This window comes from Neoarius graeffei, chromosome 25 (genome assembly GCF_027579695.1).
Source record: "Neoarius graeffei isolate fNeoGra1 chromosome 25, fNeoGra1.pri, whole genome shotgun sequence".
Taxonomy (NCBI): Eukaryota; Metazoa; Chordata; class Actinopteri; order Siluriformes; family Ariidae; genus Neoarius; species Neoarius graeffei.
Window position 1 is genome coordinate 31,251,492 of NC_083593.1, and position 22,436 is coordinate 31,273,927.

General features: G+C 41.1%; 1 protein-coding gene across 1 annotated transcript; it reads left to right on the plus strand.

Annotated features, from left to right (window-relative positions):
* Window positions 1-428: 428 nt before the first annotated feature.
* On the plus strand, window positions 429-19,321 carry vps11 (VPS11 core subunit of CORVET and HOPS complexes). The gene is made up of 16 exons (XM_060908219.1): window positions 429-592; window positions 899-1,047; window positions 1,165-1,300; window positions 3,144-3,307; window positions 3,461-3,708; window positions 3,923-4,124; window positions 10,772-10,923; window positions 11,026-11,212; window positions 11,472-11,615; window positions 12,498-12,695; window positions 13,168-13,329; window positions 14,257-14,390; window positions 16,345-16,547; window positions 18,207-18,378; window positions 18,614-18,836; window positions 18,956-19,321. Exons 1-16 carry the CDS (start codon window positions 451-453, stop codon window positions 19,121-19,123), a joined length of 2,784 nt encoding a protein of 927 aa, XP_060764202.1. The 5' UTR covers window positions 429-450; the 3' UTR covers window positions 19,124-19,321.
* The last annotated feature ends 3,115 nt before the right edge of the window (window positions 19,322-22,436 follow it).

Here is a 22,436-nt window from a genome sequence, read left to right on the forward strand (position 1 = left end):
AACAAAAAAAGAAAAACCCCTACTCTGTTTCTGGTTAATAAAAAATGGTATTTGTTCAAAGTTTATTATTGATGAAAAGCTACTTTTTGATTTATTCTGAAATATAAATATTACAAAATGAAATATTTCATTGAGTCAGTTAGTGAAATAGCTAGTCTAATTAGGTTTTTTTCCCCCTAGCTGCTGTCATTTTGATTGTTGTATCCGAGCAAAAATATTTCCTTCATGCTAGCATTTGGTTCCACTTTGTTTATATTGTAGGAACCATTTCTAATAACAATGACCTTTATTATTATTATTATTATTATAACTCTTGAAGTATGATATTCTTTAAAAAATAATGGGTAAAAAAACCTGGATGAATTAAAAACTAAAGACTAAACCTGAACCCGAGCCTGCTCACATGACCCTAACAAAAGTCACATGATCTGAACAAGGCTTGGGGAGAAAATGGCTGCGTTCTTGCAGTGGAGGCGATTTGTGTTTTTTGATAAAGAAACAGTGAAAGACCCGAGCGAGAATGGAAAAAACTTTGCGTTGCCGATTGGTATATCTGCTTGTGATTCAGGCCGGGGACATATTGTTCTCGGAGATATCCTTTAATGTCATGTTTGTTGCTGAGCTGGATAGCTTCCTGTGGCTAGCGAGCGTCCTGTAGCAGGAGCAGGAAATGTCCAAGTTTAACCTGTGGTTGGTAAAGTTTAACCCATGATATTTTTTCTTTCTGAATGATTACACTGTTTCATAGTCAGTGTGTATGGTTAACAAAAAAATGTACCTCGTCTTAACCCTGAAACCCCGATCTAGTGTAGACATGGTAGTTAAATGCGTGTCCTTTGTAAACAGTTAAATGTGTCCTTTGAGAACCTCTGTGATTTTCTTAACTCCTCTGGTGCACATATGGAAGGGCAAATTTGGTTTTTATCGCGATCGTTGCAGCTGACTTCCTTCCAGGCATATAAACTGCGGGTAACACACTTGTACCAGCTGAAACAACACAGTATCCTGGTGTCAGTGGGTCAGGACGAACATGGCATTAACCCACTGGTAAATCCTTTACTTATGTCAGCGGAAAAGCTGGAGATTGCAGGGATATTTAATTTACTCTTAGATTAAAAGATTGATGCACGTGCATGCATGTCTGTCTGTCTGTTTATACATCAGGTAAAGGTGTGGAACACGGATAAGAGAGACAGCGGCAGTCCTCTGTGCACTCGGATATTTCCAGCCATTCCTGGAAACAAACCTGCAGAAGTGTCCTGTCTCAGTGTACACGAGAACCTCAATTTCATGGCCATAGGTACAGTCTTTCTCTTGCCCAGTTTTCTTTTCAGGAACATGACTGACCATGCTGGTGTCTGGGCTGCTGGTATCAGGCACGGGAATGGATTTCATTCCTGTCCCATCCCACTCCCACAAACATACTCCTGTCTGGTCCCATCCCAATCTCGGAAGAATAAGTCACTTCCCGTCCCATCCCGTTCTCACGTTCAAAATAAAGAAAATAGAGTTTTTTTCATATTAGAACTGCATATTTACAGTGATATATAAAATGATCTACTGTGGTTATGATTCCTGTCTTGCCTGCTCCAGTTAACATTTTTCCCATCCTGTCCCAGTCATGTGGTGATGAGTGAAATTCATTCCCATCCCACAGGAATCCCATGACCCACAGAATTTCCCCAAAAAATGTCAGCCTCTATCAGACCCTGCAGTGTGACCAGGATGAAGAAACTCTGTATTTTTACATTACACTTTATTAGAAACCTGTATCTTTGTTAAATCACTTTGTAGGTGTACGGTTAGACACGATAGCTTGTCCTTTTTTAAATATATACACAGTGTATTATTTGTTGTGTAAGTCATCAGTGTTGGCTTTTGATGACAGAACTGCTGTTGGTTATTGGATGTAGCTTGGGTATATGTTTTTCACCGTTTACAAAATACAGATGAGTCACAGAATACAGATTCACGGAAAATAAATATAATACAAAGTATGGGTCTTTTTATTGACGGATATGTGATATTTTCCATGAAATAGGAATGGTAAATGAATAAAGTAAACACGTAAATGCAGGTAAGATATTTTAATTATGAACTTCGGCATTTAATTGTTTTAGACTTCTTAATTTGTTTTATCCATGATATATCACCCGTATGAAATCCGTAACCGATCGATAATATACTGAAACGTCAGTGACCAGTCTGTAAATTACTAGCATCCATGATGCATCTGTATTAAAATCCGTAACCACTCCATATTTTGTATCTTTTTTTTTTTTAAATTGTAATTTACCTCTGACCATCTGCTACACAATCCTGACTTTCTACATCAGCCTTTGGGTGAAATACGTAAACTTCATGCCCTTTTGGCAAAAATGGCATTTCAGAGTTATGTTCTCTGTATTTTATTAGATGTTCCACATCTCTTATCAAAAACACCTCTGCCAGTTAGTTAGTATTGGCTCGACTTTAGCTGGTGCTTCTACCTCCATCATGTTGCTACCATCGGCAGATAACATCACTGTGGAGACGATCTTTGTGACGTCTGTGTCGTCGTTCCGTAGGCTTATACCAATATCTGTAAAATTAACCATCCACGGATCATACATCATCCGTATGAAATCCATAACCCATCCGTAATATACTGAAACATACCTGACCAAGCTGTAAATTACTAGCATCCATGTTAATATCCGTAACCACTCTGTATTTTTTGTATCCTTTTTTTAATTATATTTCCGTAGTCCGTGGCCTGCCCGTGTTTTGTCAACCACTTGTTTTTTAAATGTTAAAAAAAAATTGTCGACATGAAATATAAAATGTAATTGAACAGTTTTTAATGCAACACTACTGTATTGCTGGCAGCTTGTTTACAAATGGTTGTAGAAATGCCTTTGAGAATTGACTTTTTTCATATTTATTTACCTTTACACAGCAGCAATTACAGTAACTGTTCACCTATAAAGTTAATCTATATAATAGCTTTACCTGATAAAACAGCCAAGAAACGTAATTACAAAGTAATAGTAAAAGTAGCCGTTGTAAGTGGAGGTCTTCTATCACTAAGCAAATAAAAATGGAGCTAAATGTAAAGAGAGAAAATGAAAATACTGATGGTTTAAATGTGATGTGGTTTTCAGGCTTTACAGATGGCAGTGTAGTTTTGACTAAAGGTGACATCACCAGAGACCGACACAGTAAAACCCTCACCCTGCATGAGGGAACCTGTCCTGTCACAGGTCTGGCTTTCCGCCAGGCAGGAAAGGTCACCCACTTGTTTGTGGCTACTCTTGAGAAAGTACAGGTATGCTTTAAAGTTGTTTGCTTAAGTAAAGGTCCTTGTCCTTACTTGTCCCCTTCATTTATCTGGGCTTGGTTTGTGCAATGTGTAACTGAAGAATGGAGAGAGAATTTTACTTGACTCAGTATTGTCTGCCTTGTTTGGTTGTGTTGTCAGTGTTACACCTTGTCTACGAAGGAGTATCCGTGTGTGGAGCTGGACACCCACGGGTGTGCTTTGCGCTGCTCCGCCCTCACGGACCCCTCTCAGGACTCGCAGTTCATTGTTGCAGGAGATGACTGTGTGTATCTGTACCAGCCTGATGAAAGAGGACCCTGCTTTGCCTTTGATGGACACAAAATCCTGGCACACTGGCACCGAGGCTACTTACTGCTGATTTCCCGAGACATCAAGTCACCTAACAAGTAGGAGTTACTTGAGTATAATAATGTACATTTTTACCACATTACCATCCATTTCAGTTTTGGAAACTTGTTTGTAGTAATTCCACAAATGTACACATGTAATGAACAGATACCAGACTGAAGTGTTCCTTTCCCTAACTGGAAAATAGTTACCACGTAACACTAAATGTCTATACCTTTTTTTCTTCTTCTTTTTTTAAACCCTCTGGTGTAGGCCTGACTTTGGGCCTAGACAGTTATCTCCGACAGAAAAGCAGATCTTGACGATTTATGACCTGGACAATAAGTTCATTGCCTACAGTGCAGCATTTGATGACATTATAGACATCCTGGCGGAGTGGGGTTCATTTTACATCCTGACAAGAGATGGAAAAATGTTTATGCTGCAAGAGAAGGACACCCAGACTAAGCTAGAGGTCTGTGCATTGTTAATTGCACTGCTTTATCCTGTTCCTTTTTGTGTCTTGTTACAAATCCTACATATAATACAACCCCAAATCAGAAAAAGTTGAAATGGTATGGAAAATACAAATTCAAAAAAAAAAAAGAAAGCAGTGATTTCTAAATTTAGTTTGACTTGTATTTCATTGTAGACAGTATGAACCTAAGATATTTCATGTTTTCTCTGGGCAACTTCATTTCATTTGTTAATATACATCCATTTCTGCATTTCAGTCCTGCAACACATTCCAAAAAAGTTGGGTTGAGGAAACTTAGGGCTGGTACTGAGGTAAAACAATTAAATCATGATGTGATTTGAAAGCGGTGCTTGGAATCATGATTTGGTATAAAAGCAGTATCCAGGAAAGGCCTAGTCTTTGAGGAGCAAAGATGGGCAGAGGATCTTCAGTTTGTCCACAAATGTGTGAGAAAATTATTAACTTGTTTAAAAACAACGTTCCTTAAAGGAAATATATGAAGGGATTTGGGTATTTCACTCTTTAAGGTGCATAATATCATTACAGTGGTGCTTGAAAGTTTGTGAACCCTTTAGAATTTTCTATATTTATGCATAAATTTGACCTAAAGCAACATCAGATTTTCACACAAGTCCTAAAAGTAGATAAGGAGAACCCAGTTAAACAAATGAGACAAAAATATTATACTTGGTCATTTATTTATTGTGGAAAATTATCCAATATTACATATCTGTGAGTGGCAAAAGTATGTGAACCTTTGCTTTCAGTATTTTGTGGGACCCCCTTGTGCAGCAATAACTGTAACTAAATGTTTCCGGTAACTGTTGATCAGTCCTGCACACCGGCTTGGAGGAATTTTAGCCCATTCCTCCGTACAGAACAGCTTCAACTCTGGGATGTTGGTGGGTTTCCTCACATGAACTGCTCGCTTCAGGTCCTTCCACAACATTTCGATTGGATTAAGTTCAGGACTTTGACTTGGCCATTCCAAAACGTTAACTTTATTCTTCTTTAACCATTCTTTGGTAGAACGACTTGTGTGCTTAGGGTTGTTGTCTTGCTGCATGACCCACCTTCTCTTGAGATTCAGTTCATGGACAGATGTCGTGACATTTTCCTTTAGAATCCGCTGGTATAATTCAGAATTCATTGTTCCATCAATGATGGCAAGCCGTCCTGGCCCAGATGCAGCAAAACAGGCCCAAACCATGATACTACCACCACCATGTTTCACAGATGAGATAAGGTTCTTATGCTGGAATGCAGTGTTTTCCTTTCTCCAAACATAACGCTTCTCATTTAAACCAAAAAGTTCTATTTTGGTCTCATCCGTCCACAAAACATTTTTCCAATAGCCTTCTGGCTTGTCCACGTGATCTTTAGCAAACTGCGCAGCAATGTTCTTTTTGGAGAGCAGTGACTTTCTCCTTGCAACCCTGCCATGCACACCATTGTTGTTCAGTGTTCTCCTGATGGTGGACTCATGAACATTAACACTAGCCAATGTGAGAGAGGCCTTCAGTTGCTTAGAAGTTACCCTGGGGTCCTTTGTGACCTCGCCGACTGTTACACGCCTTGCTCTTGGAGTGATCTTTGTTGGTCGACCACTCCTGGGGAGGGTAACAATGGTCTTGAATTTCCTCCATTTGTACACAATCTGTCTGACTGTGGATTGGTGGACTCCAAACCCTTTAGAGATGGTTTTGTAACCTTTTCCAGCCTGATGAGCATCAACAACGCTTTTTCCGAGGTCTTCAGAAATCTCCTTTGTTCGTGCCATGATACACTTCCATAAACATGTGTTGTGAAGATCAGACTTTGATAGATCCCTGTTCTTTAAATAAAACAGGGTGCCCACTCGCACCTGATTGTCGTCCCATTGATTGAAAACACCTGACTCTAATTTCACCTTCAAATTAACTGCTAATCCTAGAGGTTCGCATACTTTTGCCACTCGCAGATATGTAATATTGAATCATTTTCCTCAATAAATAAATTACCAAGTATAATATTTTTGTCTCATTTGTTTAACTGGGTTCTCCTTATCTACTTTTAGGACTTGTGTGAAAATCTGATGATTTAGGTCATATTTATGCAGAAATATAGAAAATTCTAAAGGGTTCACAAACTTTCAAGCACCACTGTAAATATTTCAAGGAACCTGGAGGAATTTCAGTGCATAAAGGGCAATGGCACCAGCTTAAGCTGAACACCAGTGATCTCTGATCCTTCCGACGGCACTGCATCAACTGTCATTTATCTATAGCTGATATAACCACGTGGGCTCAGGATTACTTTGGCAAACCTTTGTCAAGCATTATATCATGGAGTTACAGTCACAAATGCCAGTTAGAACTTTCCTGTGCAAAAAGGAAGCCTGATGTTAACTGTGTCCAGAAGCTCTGTTAACTTCGTTGCGCTCGGTGGCATCTGGGATGGACCGTCACACAGTGGAAATGTGTATTGTGGTCAGGTGAATCGGTGTTCCAGGTCTTTTTAGTAAGAAATGAACGCAGTGTGCTCTGTCTGGATCAAAGATGAAAAGCACCATCCAGACTGTTACCAGCAACAAGTCCAAAAGTCAGGGTCTGTCATGGTATGGAGTTGTCAGTGCCCTTGGCAAAGGTAAATTGCACTTCTGTGATGGCAGAATTAATGCAGAAAAGTGCATTGAGATTTTGGAGCAACATACACTACGTTCAGACTGCAACCTGAAACGACCCATATCCGATTTGTTGTGAAATCCGATTTTTTTGTTAGGCCGTTCACATTACCAATTATATGAGACTTGTATGCGATCTCCAATATGAACGGAAAACGACCCAAAAGTGTCCCGCATGCGCAAATTGACACGTAATAAGCACATCTACATAATACGTAAACAAAAAAAAAGCGCACTCTTCATGTTTAATGATTTTCTTTTTTTGTTTGTTTGTTTAATTATCTGGTTAGTGTTAAAGTGTGAGGTCTCGTGTGTGTTTTTGTTTCTGAACTGAAATGAAAACGTGTAGCCTGGTAACGAGGGTTGACTCCTAAATATGTCTCTAATTTCTATATAAGTGCACTACATGTTACTAGGAAGTAATGGATTTTTAAACTCTATATAGTGCACTCGAGCTTCAGTAGGCAGTCATTTGGGATACGGCCGCTGTATTACCAAACTCTTAATTCAGGCTTAATAATTTGCACATATTTATTTCGTCATATTAATAAACTTTTTCTACATTTTTATAAATATTTTAGATTGTTTATAGCCAGCTGAATTCTGCAACTTCTCTCAGCGCTGGCTCAAGGTGCATAAACACCAGTGCAGTTTGCTATGGAGATGAGGCGAGACCTGGCGATGTGGTACAGGATGGTTTAAGTTATAAATCAGTTATAGAAACTGTTTTATTTAATCAGGCTAACAGATCAACATCCAGGTCCCTACCAAATCCACCACTGGCTTGATCAATTCTATAAAAGTCTATTTAAATTCTGAAAACTGTACAAATGTTGTTGTTTTCCACCAAAGAGGCGGGATTAGCCAATGCAGAATAGTGACGTTTGTCTTTTGTTGATGACGTGTAGGTCGCATGAATGCGACCTGTCCGGTCAGACTGCAGTCGCATGTGAAAATATCGGATATGCATCGGATTTAGGACCACATATCCAAGCGGCCTGGGTCGCATGTGAAAAAATCGGATCTGTGTCTTTCAGATTGTCAATAACAAATCGGATACAGGTCGCATATGGGCAAAAAAATCGGATATGGGTCGTTTCAGGGTGCAGTCTGAACGTAGTCTTATGCTGCCTTCAAGACATCATCTTTTCCAAAGATTTTGAACAGGACAATGCAAAATCACATTCTGCACACATTACAAAGGCATGGCTGTGGAAGAAGAGGGTGCCTGTCCCCAATACAGAATGTGTGGCAAATTTGGAAGCAAAAAATGACAGCTATGACCCTGTACTATTGCACACCTTAAGACCTGCTTGCAGAAAGAATGAGACAAAATAACATCTGAAACGCTTCATCTACAGTGGATATAAAAAGTGTACACACCCCATTAAAACGATAGGTTTCTCTGATGTAAAAAAACCGAGACCACAATAAATAATTTCAAAATTTTTCCCACTTTTAATGTGACCTGTACAATTCAATTGACAAACAAATCTGTTAGGGGGGAAAACATAAAAATAAACGTTACAATAAGCTGGTTGCATAAGTATGCACACCCGTAAACTAATACTTTTGTTGAAGCATCTTTTGATTTAATTACAGCATTCAGTCTTTTTGGGTTCACACCTGTCATCAATTAACCCCAAATAAAGTTCAGACATTTACTCAGTTGCATCCTCCAGCAAAAGCCAGGGTTCACAGAGAGCTTACAAAGCATCAAAGGGATCTCATTGTTGAAAGGTATCAGTCAGGAAAAGGGGACAAAAACATTTCCACGGCATTAGATATACCATGGAGCACAGTGAAGACAGTCATCAGGAAGTGGAGAAAATATGGGACAACAGTGACATTACCGAGAACTGGACTTCCCTCCAAAATTGATGACAAGACGAAAACTGGTCAGGGAGGCTGCCAAGAGGCCTACAGCAACACTGAAGGAGCTGCAGGAATTTCTGGCAAGTACTGGTTGTGTACTACATGTGACAACAATCTCCCGTATTCTCCATATGCCTGGACTATGAGGTAGGGTCAAAGAACATCCAGGCCCGACTAAATTTTGCAACAACAACAAAAATCAACTCTCCCAAAAGCTTGTGGGAAAATGTGTTATGGTCTGATGAAACCAAGGTTGAACTTTTTGGCCACAATTCCAAAAGGTATGTTTGACGCAAAAACAACACTGCGCATCACTAAGGCAAAAGTTTACATTAGACCGTATCTGTCTCGTTTTCTTCACGGATGCACTGTCCGTTTACATTAAACCGCCTGGAAACGGGAATCCGCCAGGGTCCACGTATTCAATCCAGATCGTGTCAGCTCCGGTGCTGTGTAAACATTGAGAATACGCGGATACACTGTGCTGAGCTCTAGCTGGCGTCGTCATTGGACAATGTCACTGTGACATCCACCTTCCTGATTCGCTGGCGTTGGTCATGTGATGCGACTGCTGAAAAACAGCGCGGACTTCCGCCTTGTATCACCTTTCATTAAAGAGTATAAAAGTATGAAAATACTGCAAATACTGCCCATTGTGTAGTTATGATTGTCTTTAGGCTTGCCATCCTTCCACTTGCAAATGGTACCGGTAAGTGATATGCGCTGGGATCACACACACAGCGGCTCAGTCCCGAATCACTGCTTGTGCACTACACTCGCGCGCTCTGTGAGCTGCGCAAGGCCGGAGTGCGCACCCTCCAGAGGGCACTCGCTGTTCAGGGCGGAGTGATTTGGAGCGCAGGATGCCTGCGGAGCCGAGCGTATCCGTGTATTGGTGTTGCTGTGTGCATGCAAATCGTGTATTGGTGTTGCTGTGTGCACACTAATCGTTTTAAAAATGTTAATCTCATGATCTGCTGATACGGTCTAATGTAAACATGGGCTAAAAGAACACCATACCCATGGTGAAGCATGGTGGTGGCAGCGTCATGTTTTGGGGTTGTTTTTCTTCAGCTGAAACAGGGGCTTTAGTCAAGGTGGAGGGAATTATGAACAGTTCTACTGTAAATACCAGTCAGTTTTGGCGCAAAACCTTCAGGTGTCTGCTAGAAAGCTGAAGATGAAGAGGAAATTTCATCTTTCAGCCCAACAATGACCCCAAGCATACATCGAAATCAACAAAAGAATGGCTTCACCAGAAGAATTTTGGAATGGCCCAGCCCTAAATCCAATTGAAAATCTGTGGGGTGACCTGAAGAGGGCTGTGTACAAGAGATGCCCTCGCAATCTGACAGATTTGGAGCGCTTTTGAAAGGAAGAGTGGGCAAATATTGCCAGGTCTAGATGTGGCAGGCTGATCGACTCCAACCCAAAAAGACTGAATGCTGTAATTAAATCAAAAGGTGCTTCAACAAAGTATTAGTTGAAGGGTGTGCATAATTATGCAACCAGCTTATTGTATGTTTATGTTTTCTCCCCCTAACAGATTTGTTTTTCAATTGAATTGTACAGGTTATAGGTCACCATTAAAGGTGGGAAAAGATTTGAAATTATTTATCGTGGCCTTTTTTTTTTTTTTTTTTTCCACTGTAGGGTTAGGGTTCTAAGGTTTGCCAAAGTTAGTTGGTGTCTTCAGTCCCTCAACATCTTTTAAGTGTGTGAGAAGGAATGATAAAGCATTTACCACTTTGTAATGTTACCATTCCAACTTTTTTTTTAAATGTGTTGCAAGAATCAGAATTGAAACAAGTGTTTATTTTGGGAAAAAAAAATTCATGAGGTAAAACATCAAATAATGTAGTGTTGTATTGTTTTAAGTGTAACACGGGTCAAAGACTATTTACAAATCCATTGTTTTCAGTTTGAATATCAATTTCAACATACCGTCCTAACTTTTTCTGATTTGGGGCTGGAGTTACTTTCATAAATTCCAGTCTCATGACAATCAGTAACACTTGCTGTGGTAGATGCAAGTTCATAAAATCCTGTCCAATTAGATTAGTGATGCAATATTTAATGAATAAATTTAGTATCATCTTCCTTTTAGATGCTTTTTAAGAAGAACCTGTTTGTGATGGCGATTAACCTTGCAAAGAGCCAGCATCTGGATAATGACGGTCTTTCAGAGATATTTAGACAGTATGGAGACCATCTGTACATCAAAGGGGACCACGACGGAGCTATCCAACAGTATATTCGGTCAGAGCTCTTATTGCAAACTGTCATAATTGCTAAATTGCCTGTGGTTAGTTATATTCCAAGTATGAATAACTACAACCAAAATTGTTTTTCTTTTTGTAGAACCATTGGGAAACTGGAACCTTCATATGTCATCCGCAAGTTCCTGGATGCTCAGAGAATACACAACCTCACTGCATACCTACAGGCCCTCCACAGGCAATCCTTGGCCAACGCAGATCACACCACTTTGCTCCTCAACTGCTACACCAAACTGAAGGACAGCTCCAAGGTGGAAGAGTTCATTAAGGTTTGTCAAGAGTTCATGTTGGTCTGAAGGAAACAGTAGTATGGAAACCCAAAAATGAAGCAGTTGATGGTAATGTTTGGAGCCTGTGGGTACTTTGTTGAGAATTCAGTTCTGAGAGGTCAGTTATGGTATTCTGTGGTCTGTTATTTCTGTAGAACAGACCGCTGCTTCTGTGCTGTTCTCTTCTGTTGTGTTGTAAAAAATCTACTCAATGTTTAAGCAAGGTCAGGCTGAAAACTTTACTCACTTTGTCCTCCAGAGCAGTGAGAGTGAGGTGCATTTTGATGTAGAGATAGCCATAAAGGTGCTGCGCCAAGCTGGGTACCATAAGCACGCTGTGTTCCTGGCAGAGAAACACTCCCACCATGAGTGGTACCTGAAGATTCAGCTAGAAGATCTAAAGGTAAGGGAGTTTCTCCCAGAACACTACCCATCTTCAAAACTGTGGAAGAATTGACTAGAATGGCCTTAGACTACACTATATTGCCAAAAGTATATGGACACCTGACCATCACACCCATATGTGAGTCTTCCCATAATTGTTGCCACAACATTGGAAGCACACAGTTGTATACAAGGTCTTTGTATGCTGTAGCGTTAACATTTCCCTTCAGGGGCTCAAACCTGTTCCAGTATGATGATGCCCCTGCACACAAAGTGAGGTCCGTGAAGTTTGGTTTGCCAGTGTTGTAGTGGAAGACCTCATGTGGCTTTCAAAGAGCCCTGACCTCAACCCCACTGAACCTTTGGGATGAACTGGAATGCTGACTGCTCCCCAGATCTCCTCCCCCAACACCAGTGCCTGACCTCACTAATGATTTTGTGGCTGAATGGACAAATCCTCACAGTCATGTTCCAAAATCTAATGGAAAGCCTTCCCAGAAGAGTGGTGGTTATTAAAACAGCAAAGGGGAATACGTCTGGAATGGGATATTGAAAAAGCACATATGGGTGTGATCGTCAGATGTTCAGAAACTTTTGGCCATGTAGTGCATTAATGCACAGTAGTTGGGAAGAAATCCTAGTCAGATACAGCTGATTTTTATGGTATAAAATGAAATAATTAAATATTGCATTATGTTTCTAAATGTTTGAAATTGAGCCTGTACATTTTCTTTGCAGTATTGAGCCTCTGTTCATAAATTTTATTTATTTAGTTCTTTTTTGGCCATAATTTTTCTTCATTCAAATTTTGTTTAAATTGAATTGAACTGTGATCAGGTATTGCCACACCCCAAGTAAAAAACAGACTGAAGTTTTGTTTCCATGTTATTGCTGTGCGCAGAACTACCAGGAGGCTCTGCGCTATATTGGGCGGCTGCCGTTTGAGCAGGCAGAGACTAATATGAAGCACTATGGGAAAACTCTCATGCACCATGTTCCTGAGGGCACTACTGTACTGCTCAAGAGGCTTTGTACCAATTACAAACCCATGCAGGACTCCACTGACCGGGACAGCATGGACAGGTTAGCAGTGAACAAGGTGAGGATTCCAGGTTCTTTGTCCTCTTTCATTTTGAGACAGTAGTAGCTCAGTGGGTCTCAGTAGTCTATACTGAAAACATTACTGTTTTGTATTCAAGTTAAGGCAATAAGAGATGTTTATATGGTACTTGCAGTTATTGCACTAAGAAACGAAATTCTAAGCGATATTTAGGAATTGCAGAGAAATTACACTACATTTTTAGGGTGATCTCTTCAAATGTGATTGACATTTTAAACAGATTTTAAAGTGAGCAGTCAATTTGTCAAACAACTACAATAACAGAGTAATATTTGTAACGGTACTAGTTGATCTCCACAATAATTGTCATTTAAAAGAAAGCCTAATAAAAATTGCACATCCAGTGTTGTGTGTCATGGACCCTACTTTGAGCAACCTACAATTTAAGCAATATTTAGTTATTGCATGGCCAGTGTGTCCTCTTATTCTCACATTATTCCTGTTTCGTCAGGCCAGTTCAGAAGAATTTATCCCAATTTTTGCTAATAATCCACGAGAGCTACGAGAATTCCTTGAGCATATGATTATGGTGGAAGCATCTTCACCCCAAGGTGTGTATGATACACTGCTTGAGCTTCGTCTACAGGACTGGGCTCACGAACAGGATCCTGAGGTAAACACAATATATTACTCATAAGTATGTCATATTTGAGATTTACCAGATCACAGAATTTGGTCGACAACTTGTTACTGTGTAATGAAATAAATATTTTCAACTGGTACAGAATTTCAGGTAAATTAGAAAAGGAAATACGGGACTAGTCAAAAGTATGGGCACACCTACTCATTCATAGGTTTTTCTGTAGTTTGACTATTTTCTACGTTGTTTACCTTGATGACGCTTTGCACACTGTTGGCGTTGTCTTAACCAGCTTCATGATGTAATCACCTGGATGTGTTTTGAGATCTTCAGACAGTAAATAGTAAATAATACAATAAATAGCCCTATTCTACAACTGTAGTAATCTATGTCAAGAACTGCTCAAATACATAAAAGGAAACTACAGTCCATCTCATCTCATTATCTCTAGCCGCTTTATCCTGTTCTACAGGGTCGCAGGCAAGCTGGAGCCTATCCCAGCTGACTATGGGCGAAAGGCGGGGTACACCCTGGACAAGTTGCCAGGTCATCACAGGGCTGACACATAGACAACCATTCACACTCACATTCACACCTACGGTCAATTTAGAGCCACCAGTTAACCTAACCTGTATGTCTTTGGACTGTGGGGGAAACCGGAGCACCCAGAGGAAACCCACGAGGACACGGGGAGAACATGCAAACTCCGCACAGAAAGGCCCTCGCCGGCCATGGGGCTCGAACCCGGACCTTCTTGCTGTGAGGTGACAGCGCTAACCACTACACCACCGTGCTGCCCACAACAGTCCGTCATTACTTTAATACATTAAGTGTCTAATAAAAATAAAGAAAACACATTGATTTAGGTGTGTCCAAACTTTTGACTGGTGCTGTATATTAACATGTAAAAAGCCAGGATTTTAAGAAATTTCTCAAACACCCCCCTTTATTCTCATCCAGAAAAAGACTGAACTGCAGGGGGCAGCATTGTCACTGCTGAGGAGTGAAAACACAGTGTTTGATAAAGCACTGGTGCTCTGTCAAATGCACAACTTTAAAGAGGGAGTGCTCTACTTGTATGAGAAAGGCAAACTGTAAGTATCATAACACGTTTACACTACTTATATATAATAAGAGTATTTATAGTGTTGAGTAAATATGGCAGGGATGGTTAACAATGTCTTATCAGGTCTTCTAATTAGTGATGCAGTGCTATGCATTGCAAACTATTGACTCCCATATATGGGAGTCAGTAGTTTGCAGTGCAAAGCACAGCAAACTCTTGTTGTTCTGCATGTTTCTTCTTAAACTTATTCATCTTCCGTACAAATTTCAATTTCGAATAACCCAATTACTGTACATCACACACAGACAAACAATACATCAAAACATGCGGCTCAATCGGACTCAGTGTGCTATTACTTTGTTCAGCATTCTACGATTTTTCCGCGAAAAAATCACGCAAAATTTCCCATTCATTTCAATGGGAATAAATGAAAAAAATCGCACATTTTCAACGCTTTTCAAACAAACGCTACTCTGGCATGCTTTCACCTAGAGACATGATTCAAACTTTAAAACGGAGACAAAATTCTCCTGTGTGGATGTGGCATTCAACTTTTTTGCTAGGTTGTATACTTTTTGATCAGTCACAGATCAAACACCATGATCAATTCTGGAGAAATTCAGACTTTATAATGCGTGTCAATGGGGTGAGCTTAGAGTGGAGGTGAGCACGTTAGAGTGTAGACAGCTTGAAAAAAAAGCTCTAAATTTCTCATTAAAACTGTGTTTTCAGCCACAAATTTCACTCTACGCACACAATTTTCTCAAATGTTGGAGTCACACTTGTCTTGATTCACACAATGTGTCTACCTAAACGATAAGATTTAGTTTTCGCGCAAGAAGCCTCAAAGTGACAGGTTCACAGCCCAACTGCTCCATTGACTCCCATTATAATCCCGACAGAGCTTTGACGAAAAAATCAGAAATGTCAGTTGTTTTCAACTCGCGCTGTTGCCCACATTTTTTACACTAGGGACAAAAAAAATTACATCAATGTGTTCATGAGACCCTTGTAGCGCTCAATGTGAAAGAATTTTGTGAATACCTACTTTCGTTTTCGAGTAAATCGTTGTTGTTCAAGGCCTGTTCCTGAGCAAAAAATAGCAAAAAATTGACAAGGTTTTCTGTGAGTAACTGCACCTGTTCAGGACCGTCACCATGCCAACTAGGAGCAGTCAGGGAACAGAGAGGGGAGGGGCTTCTCTCTCTCTCTCTCTCTCTCTAACACACACATGATCATAGCATTGTAGCATCATAGTAAGTCACACATTCACAGCTAGCTAACATGAGTGACCAAACTTCAAGAGACTTCATATGATGCCTCAGGGCAAGTCCCCACACATATCCATCCCCTCATCTGAGACCTGCATTCGTCTTTTTCTTGGTTTTCACACATCCTTTTTTCCGTCCATAGGCTTCCATTGATTTTTGGCCCCATTCAAATGAATGGAGTGTTAGTATGTGAGCTGTTGGCATGCTAGCTAGCTGTTAGCATGTTAGCATGCTAGCTAGCTGTTAGCATGCTAGCTAGCTGTTAGCTAGCTGTTAGCATGCTAGCTAGCTGTTAGCGTTCTAGCTGTTAGGAGAAGAAAATCCTCTGAAATATGCTTTGTCTGTGTCTTCTGTCTACTTCGGCTGCACCTGTGAGAGCAATGTCACCATGGCAACTAGCACCAGTAAGGGAGCAGATGGGGGAGGGGCTGCTCTCTCTGTCTCTCAAACACACACATGATCATAGCATCATAGCAAGTCACACATTCACACAGTACAGTACAACTCCTGCAATAGCGACTGCTATGTCCACTGCATCACTCTCACAATTTCCCACAGGGGAATTGTCTAGTTTAAAATTTTGTTGTTATTTTCTGGTAATGCCGCACCCTATAATTTGTATAAGATGCTCAGGGCCAGCACCCTTTACGCAGACAAACTCAGCAGACAGCCATGTACTCATGTTTTAAGAATTCAAATGTCTTTCTGTAGGTACCAGCAGATCATGCACTACCACATGCAGAATGAGGAGTACTCTAAGGTGGTGGAGGCGTGTAAGCGCTACGGTGATCAAGAAGTTTGTCTGTGGGAACAGGCCTTGGGCTACTTCGCACGCAAAGAAGAAGACTGCAAAGCTTACATTAGTGAGGTCCTACAACATATAGATCAAAATAACCTTATGCCACCACTGCTGGGTAAGTTCACACTAAGCAGATGCACTGTGCTTGTTTTTTTTTATCTGATTTCACACCTCGAAACGTTGCACCCAATTTGCAACATAGATTTGCAGCCTGATTATTTTTTTAGACGCTTTGCCATTGGGTGGTATGTTCTGTCATGTTACTACATCCTGTGGTAGGTTCAGCCCAGGTTAAATAAAGCTGTAAATGTGACACATTATTTTCGGGAATTTTTTTTGGAGGGGGTGGTGTTACGCTTTTATTCATCGCATAAGCATTAGAGCACAATGAAATTCTTTCTCTGCATTTAACCCGTCTGAAGCAGTGAACACACAAGTGAGCTGTGAACACACACGTATATACCCAGAGCAGTGGGTAGCTGTGAATCAAACTGGCAAACTTTTGGTCTCAAAGCTGCTTCTCTAACCTTTAGGCCATGACTTAATTCATTGCATTCAAATTTGCTACTAATGATGCAATTAAATCAGTGTCTTTAGGTTACACACATGCTGTTTACATGGGTGCAAGTTTTCCGGCATGTGCCGGAAGCTCTGTTTTTTTCGGTTCTGAAAAAATCATTTTTCCAAATCATGTAAATCCGTGGCGGCACGGTGGTGTAGTGGTTAGCGCTGTCGCCTCACAGCAAGAAGGTCCGGGTTCGAGCCCCATGGCCGGCAAGGGCCTTTCTGTGCGGAGTTTGCATGTTCTCCCCGTGTCTGCGTGGGTTTCTTCCGGGTGCTCCGGTTTCCCCCACAGTCCAAAGACATGCAGGTTAGGTTAACTGGTGACTCTAAATTGACCGTAGGTGTGAATGTGAGTGTGAATGGTTGTCTGTGTCTATGTGTCAGCCCTGTGATGACCTGGCGACTTGTCCAGGGTGTACCTCGCCTTTCGCCCGTAGTCAGCTGGGATAGGCTCCAGCTTGCCTGCGACCCTGTAGAACAGGATAAAGCGGCTAGAGATAATGAGATGAGATGTAAATCCGTTGAGATTTTCGGGGGGGGTATAGGGGTGGCCCTCTCACTGTCTCACAGTGCATTACCGGGTTACCGCGGTACAGTCTCTGCACAAGACAAATCTTTTCATCTCGTCTTCGCCACAAACCTCATTCAATTTATATGCCACTCACCGATGAGCGGTCCTGACTAGCCCATTGTTTCACTGTGTTATACATGTGTGATATCATGTTTCACGCACGTAGCACGTTGTTCGACCAAATCAACACAGCTATTCCAGTGTATATATTGTAAAAAAGATATCACAGCAAAAGCATATTAAAAATGGTTGTTTCAACATTTAAATTAGTAGTTGCTAGATGTTTTGAAATATCAAGCCTTGTACTTGAAATATTATTTCAGATGAATTGAAGAAATGTATTAAACATTTGATGTGAATATGCAAATCATATAACTATTAATATTATAAATGTTTGCATGAGAGACAACCATTTTAACTTGTAATTTAAATTTTTTTTTTTGAGCCCTAAGGGGGGCTCACCCCCCTTTGTAACCCCCCCCTGCATGGCTGTGCCATGTATGTCTGACCTGGTCAGACTTTTCAGGTTTTTGAAAATTTTATACTTGCACCCATGTGTTTAAAGGCACACGAGGCAGTTTTTATGTATCATTGAATCAGGTGTTAAGGTCTTGATTTCCCCCCACCCACTTTTTGCAGTGGTACAAACTCTTGCCCATAACTCCACCGCAACGCTATCCGTGATCAAAGATTATCTGATTAACAAACTGCAAAGGGAGAGCAAGCAGATCGAAGATGATGAGAAGAAGATTCAGCAGTACCGTGAGGAGACCGCACGCCTGCGCGCTGAGATCCAGGAACTCCGCACCAGGTAACACTACTAAGGAGGCTTAACCACCTCTAATAACGACATACATCCTGTTGTTTAGCAATGTTTGTTGGATCTAAAAGTATACTTTATAATCAAGATTCTAAGAAGAATTTCTTTATAGAAGACAGACTAAACATTGTCCTCTTTTTATGATTATTTGACTGTTTCAGAATGATTATATTAAATTTTCATTCTCTGTCTCTCTCTCTCTCTCTCTTTCACTTTTTCTTCACAGTGCAAGGATCTTTCAGAAGACAAAGTGCAGCATGTGTAACAGCCCTCTAGAGTTGCCATCAGTGCATTTCCTTTGTGGTCACTCTTTCCATCAGCACTGCTTCGAGAGCTATGCAGAGAATGAGGCAGAGTGCCCAACATGCACTCCTGAAAACAGAAAGGTGATGGACATGTTGCGGGCGCAGGAGCAGAAACGAGATCTACATGATTACTTTAATAGACAGGTACAGTGAATAAAGATGTGCAACAAATACCTCAATATATCATGCAACATTTTTTTTTTTTTAATCCTGTGTGCGAACAGCTTTCAGAAATAAACAGGTTTTCCTATGCTCATTTGCAGTTGCGGAGTTCTAACGACGGCTTCTCAGTGATCGCGGATTACTTTGGCCGTGGCGTTTTCAATAAACTGACTCTGATAACCGATCCTCCCGGGGGCAAGGCTGGGCCTGGGAGTTTAGAAGCTGATCTACAGAGAGATCTACTCATTCATACCAAAAGAAATGTCTGAAAATCATATTCAATATCAAAGTGGAAGACAAGTGGCCTTTTTTTGTTAGTTATGCCCTAATAAATACGACTGAATTATAGGGCAAAGATTAGTTATTACTACATCCTGTCCTACGACTCTTGTTCAAGCTTAAAGTGCCATTTCACCATTGGATGCATTCTTTGGCATAAAATACAATATATTTTATGACAACATGACTAGACAGAGAAATCTTTTAGCTTCAAAATGATATATCAAACATTAATTTTTTGACAACGACAAGTATATTAATTTTGCGACCAAAGTCACCTACCCTTTTAATTTCCACATGGTAGTGAAACGTGATGTCATCGGCAGGTTCCCCTTCTTGTGTACCACGTCACGTGTGACGTGGCACAGATTATCAGCAATGGCGGATAGAACGCGATTTCCACTTGTCGATTGCTGTACCGATATTCACCATCGACCGTCTCCTTGGGGCATCACTTGCTATTTTCCTTAGCTTCTTTTCCGAAGCTGACAATCGCGTTCTATCCGCCATTGCTGATAATCTGTGCCACGTCACACGTGATGTGGTACACAAGAAGGGGAACCTGCCGATGACATCACGTTTCACTACCGTGCGGAAATTACAAGGGTAGGTGACTTTGGTCGCAAAATTAATATACTTGTCGTTGTCAAAAAATTATGTTCGATATATCATTTTGAAGCAGAAGGTCCTGGGTTCGAGCCCCGGGGCCGGCGAGGGCCTTTCTGTGTGGAGTTTGCATGTTCTCTCAGTGTCCGCGTGGGTTTCCTCCGGGTGCTCCGGTTTTCCCCACAGTCCAAAGACATGCAGGTTAGGTTAACTGGTGACTCTAAATTGACCGTAGGTGTGAATGTGAGTGTGAATGGTTGTCTGTGTCTATGTGTCAGCCCTGTGATGACCTGGCGACTTGTCCAGGGTGTACCCCGCCTTTCGCCCGTAGTCAGCTGGGATAGGCTCCAGCTTGCCTGCGACCCTGTAGAAGGATAAAGCGGCTAGAGATAATGAGATGAGATCATTTTGAAGCTAAAAGATTTCTCTGTCTAGTCATGTTGTCATAAAATATGTTGTATTTTATGCCAAAGAATACATCCAATGGTGGAATGGCACTTTAATAGTCCTGTTTTGCAGATGTGGACCTTCTGGAAATTCAAACCCAAATTGATGCAGAGCACCTCTAATAGTCAGTTTAATATAGCTTATGAGCAAATAGCTGTTGAAAAAATATCACCTTCAATAGCTATTTTAAAGCAACGTTTTAATGCCTGTAAATGTACTGTGAATAACAAACTTATGAGCGTGTTGCTTTTCTTGTATACTTTTCATTTGCAGTGTACACTCACTGGTCACTTTAATAGGAATTTGTTTTTGATTCTAAGACTCCTGTTCTTGGCTGGCAGGAGTGGAACCCAGTGTGGTCTTCTGTTGCAGAAGATGATTTTCTGCTTACCATTGTGGTAAAGAGTGATTATATGAGTTACTATTTTCTTCCTGGCAGCTCGAACCAATCTGGCCGTTTTCCTCTGACCTCTCTTATCAACAAGACGTTTCCACACACAGAACTGTCACTCAAGGTTTTGTTTTTTGTTTTTCTCTCAATTCTGTGTAAATTCTGGAGACTGGTGTGTGTGTGTGTGTGTGTGTGTGTGTGTGTGTGTGTGTGTGTGTGTGTGTGTGTGTGTGTGTGTGTGTGTGTGTGAACCCCAGGAGATCAGCAGGTTCTCAAATAGTCAAACCAGTCAATCTGGCACCAAAACTCATACCACAGTGAAAGTCACAGAGATCACAATTTTTCCCATTCTAATGTTTGAAGTGAGCATTAACTGAAGCCCTTGATTTCTATCTGCATGATTTTATGCATTGTGCTGCTGTCAAGGGACTGTCTGATTAGAGAACTGCATAAAACAGCAGGTGTTTGGGTGTACCTAATAAAGTGGCCGGTGAGTGTATAATGATTAATACATATTTGGTATGTAGTCTGTGAATTTGTTGATGCTCATGAATACAAACTGCTATTCTGGGAATGAAATAAAAGGCAGTGAAGCACATGTTGAAATTTGTCATTGTTGTATGACTAGAGTTAAGTTGGGAATTTATTTCTGTAGTCAATAATGCATCTGTCAAACTAAAAGCCTATACTTGCATACCAAGTAGTGTAGAGTATGGCATTGCTTCTTGCATGCAACTTTGGTATCCTGTTCAGTGCAGCAGGATAGAGATTTGGATGCAGCTGCTAGACGTGTTATTCACTTTGACAGACACTTTTAGGTGAATGTTTGGAGTCAATTCTTGTATCTGAAGAGCTGTCGTATATACTTTTAAAGAAAATTTTGGCAGTGTTGTCTGTTTATTGGTGAAAATTGAGATTTATTTGATGCAGTTGCTCACGTGTAGTGAAATAAAAATGCATCCATCCAATAAATCTTATAGTTTATTTGGGACAGAAGTTCCAGTGAGTTGTATCCTATGTAGTAGATTGGAGGTGGGGGAGGGAGTCTCTCATCTCATCTCATTATCTCTAGCCGCTTTATCCTGTCCTACAGGGTCGCAGGCAAGCTGGAGCCTATCCCAGCTGACTACGGGCGAAAGGCGGGGTACACCCTGGACAAGTTGCCAGGTCATCACAGGGCTGACACATAGACACAGACAACCATTCACACTCACATTCACACCTACGGTCAATTTAGAGTCACCAGTTAACCTAACCTGCATGTCTTTGGACTGTGGGGGAAACCGGAGCACCCGGAGGAAACCCATGCGGACACGGGGAGAACATGCAAACTCCGCACTGAAAGGCCCTCACCGGCCACGGGGCTCGAACCCGGACCTTCTTGCTGTGGGGCGACGGCGCTAACCACTACACCTCCGTGCCACCCGGAGGGAGTCTCTTTCAAATACTAATTGAAAGTTAAGTAAGTCAGCATTTTATTGATGAATTTAAATGACAGCTGCATGAGTTTACTGCAAAAGAAAAGTAGAGCAGGATGTATTAAATAAGGTGTAATTTCCCCGATCATTAATGTTATTCAGTCATTTTTACTGGAACCGCCGTAAATTCTTACCAGAAGTTTCGAACCCAGCGGCCGGCAAGGGCCTTTCTGTGTGGAGTTTGCATGGTCTGCGTGGGTTTCCTCCGGGTGCTCCGGTTTTCCCCACAATCCAAAGACATGCAGTTAGGTTGACGTGGGGCAGCCTTGGGCTGAGGTGCCCTTGAGCAAGGTACCGAACCCCTGACTGCTCCCCGGGTGCTCTGGACTGCCCACTGCTCTGGGTGTGTGCGCGTGTGTTCACTGCTTCAGATGGGTTAAA

Bases quoted from the DNA above. Each gene is read 5' to 3' on its own strand.
- vps11 (XM_060908219.1), top strand. From the start codon at position 451: ATGGCTGCGTTCTTGCAGTGGAGGCGATTTGTGTTTTTTGATAAAGAA. The intron at 593-898 runs ATATCCTTTAAT...CCTCTGGTGCAC, and splicing joins GGGACATATTGTTCTCGGAG to ATATGGAAGGGCAAATTTGG. The intron at 1,301-3,143 runs GTACAGTCTTTC...TGTGGTTTTCAG, and splicing joins CCTCAATTTCATGGCCATAG to GCTTTACAGATGGCAGTGTA.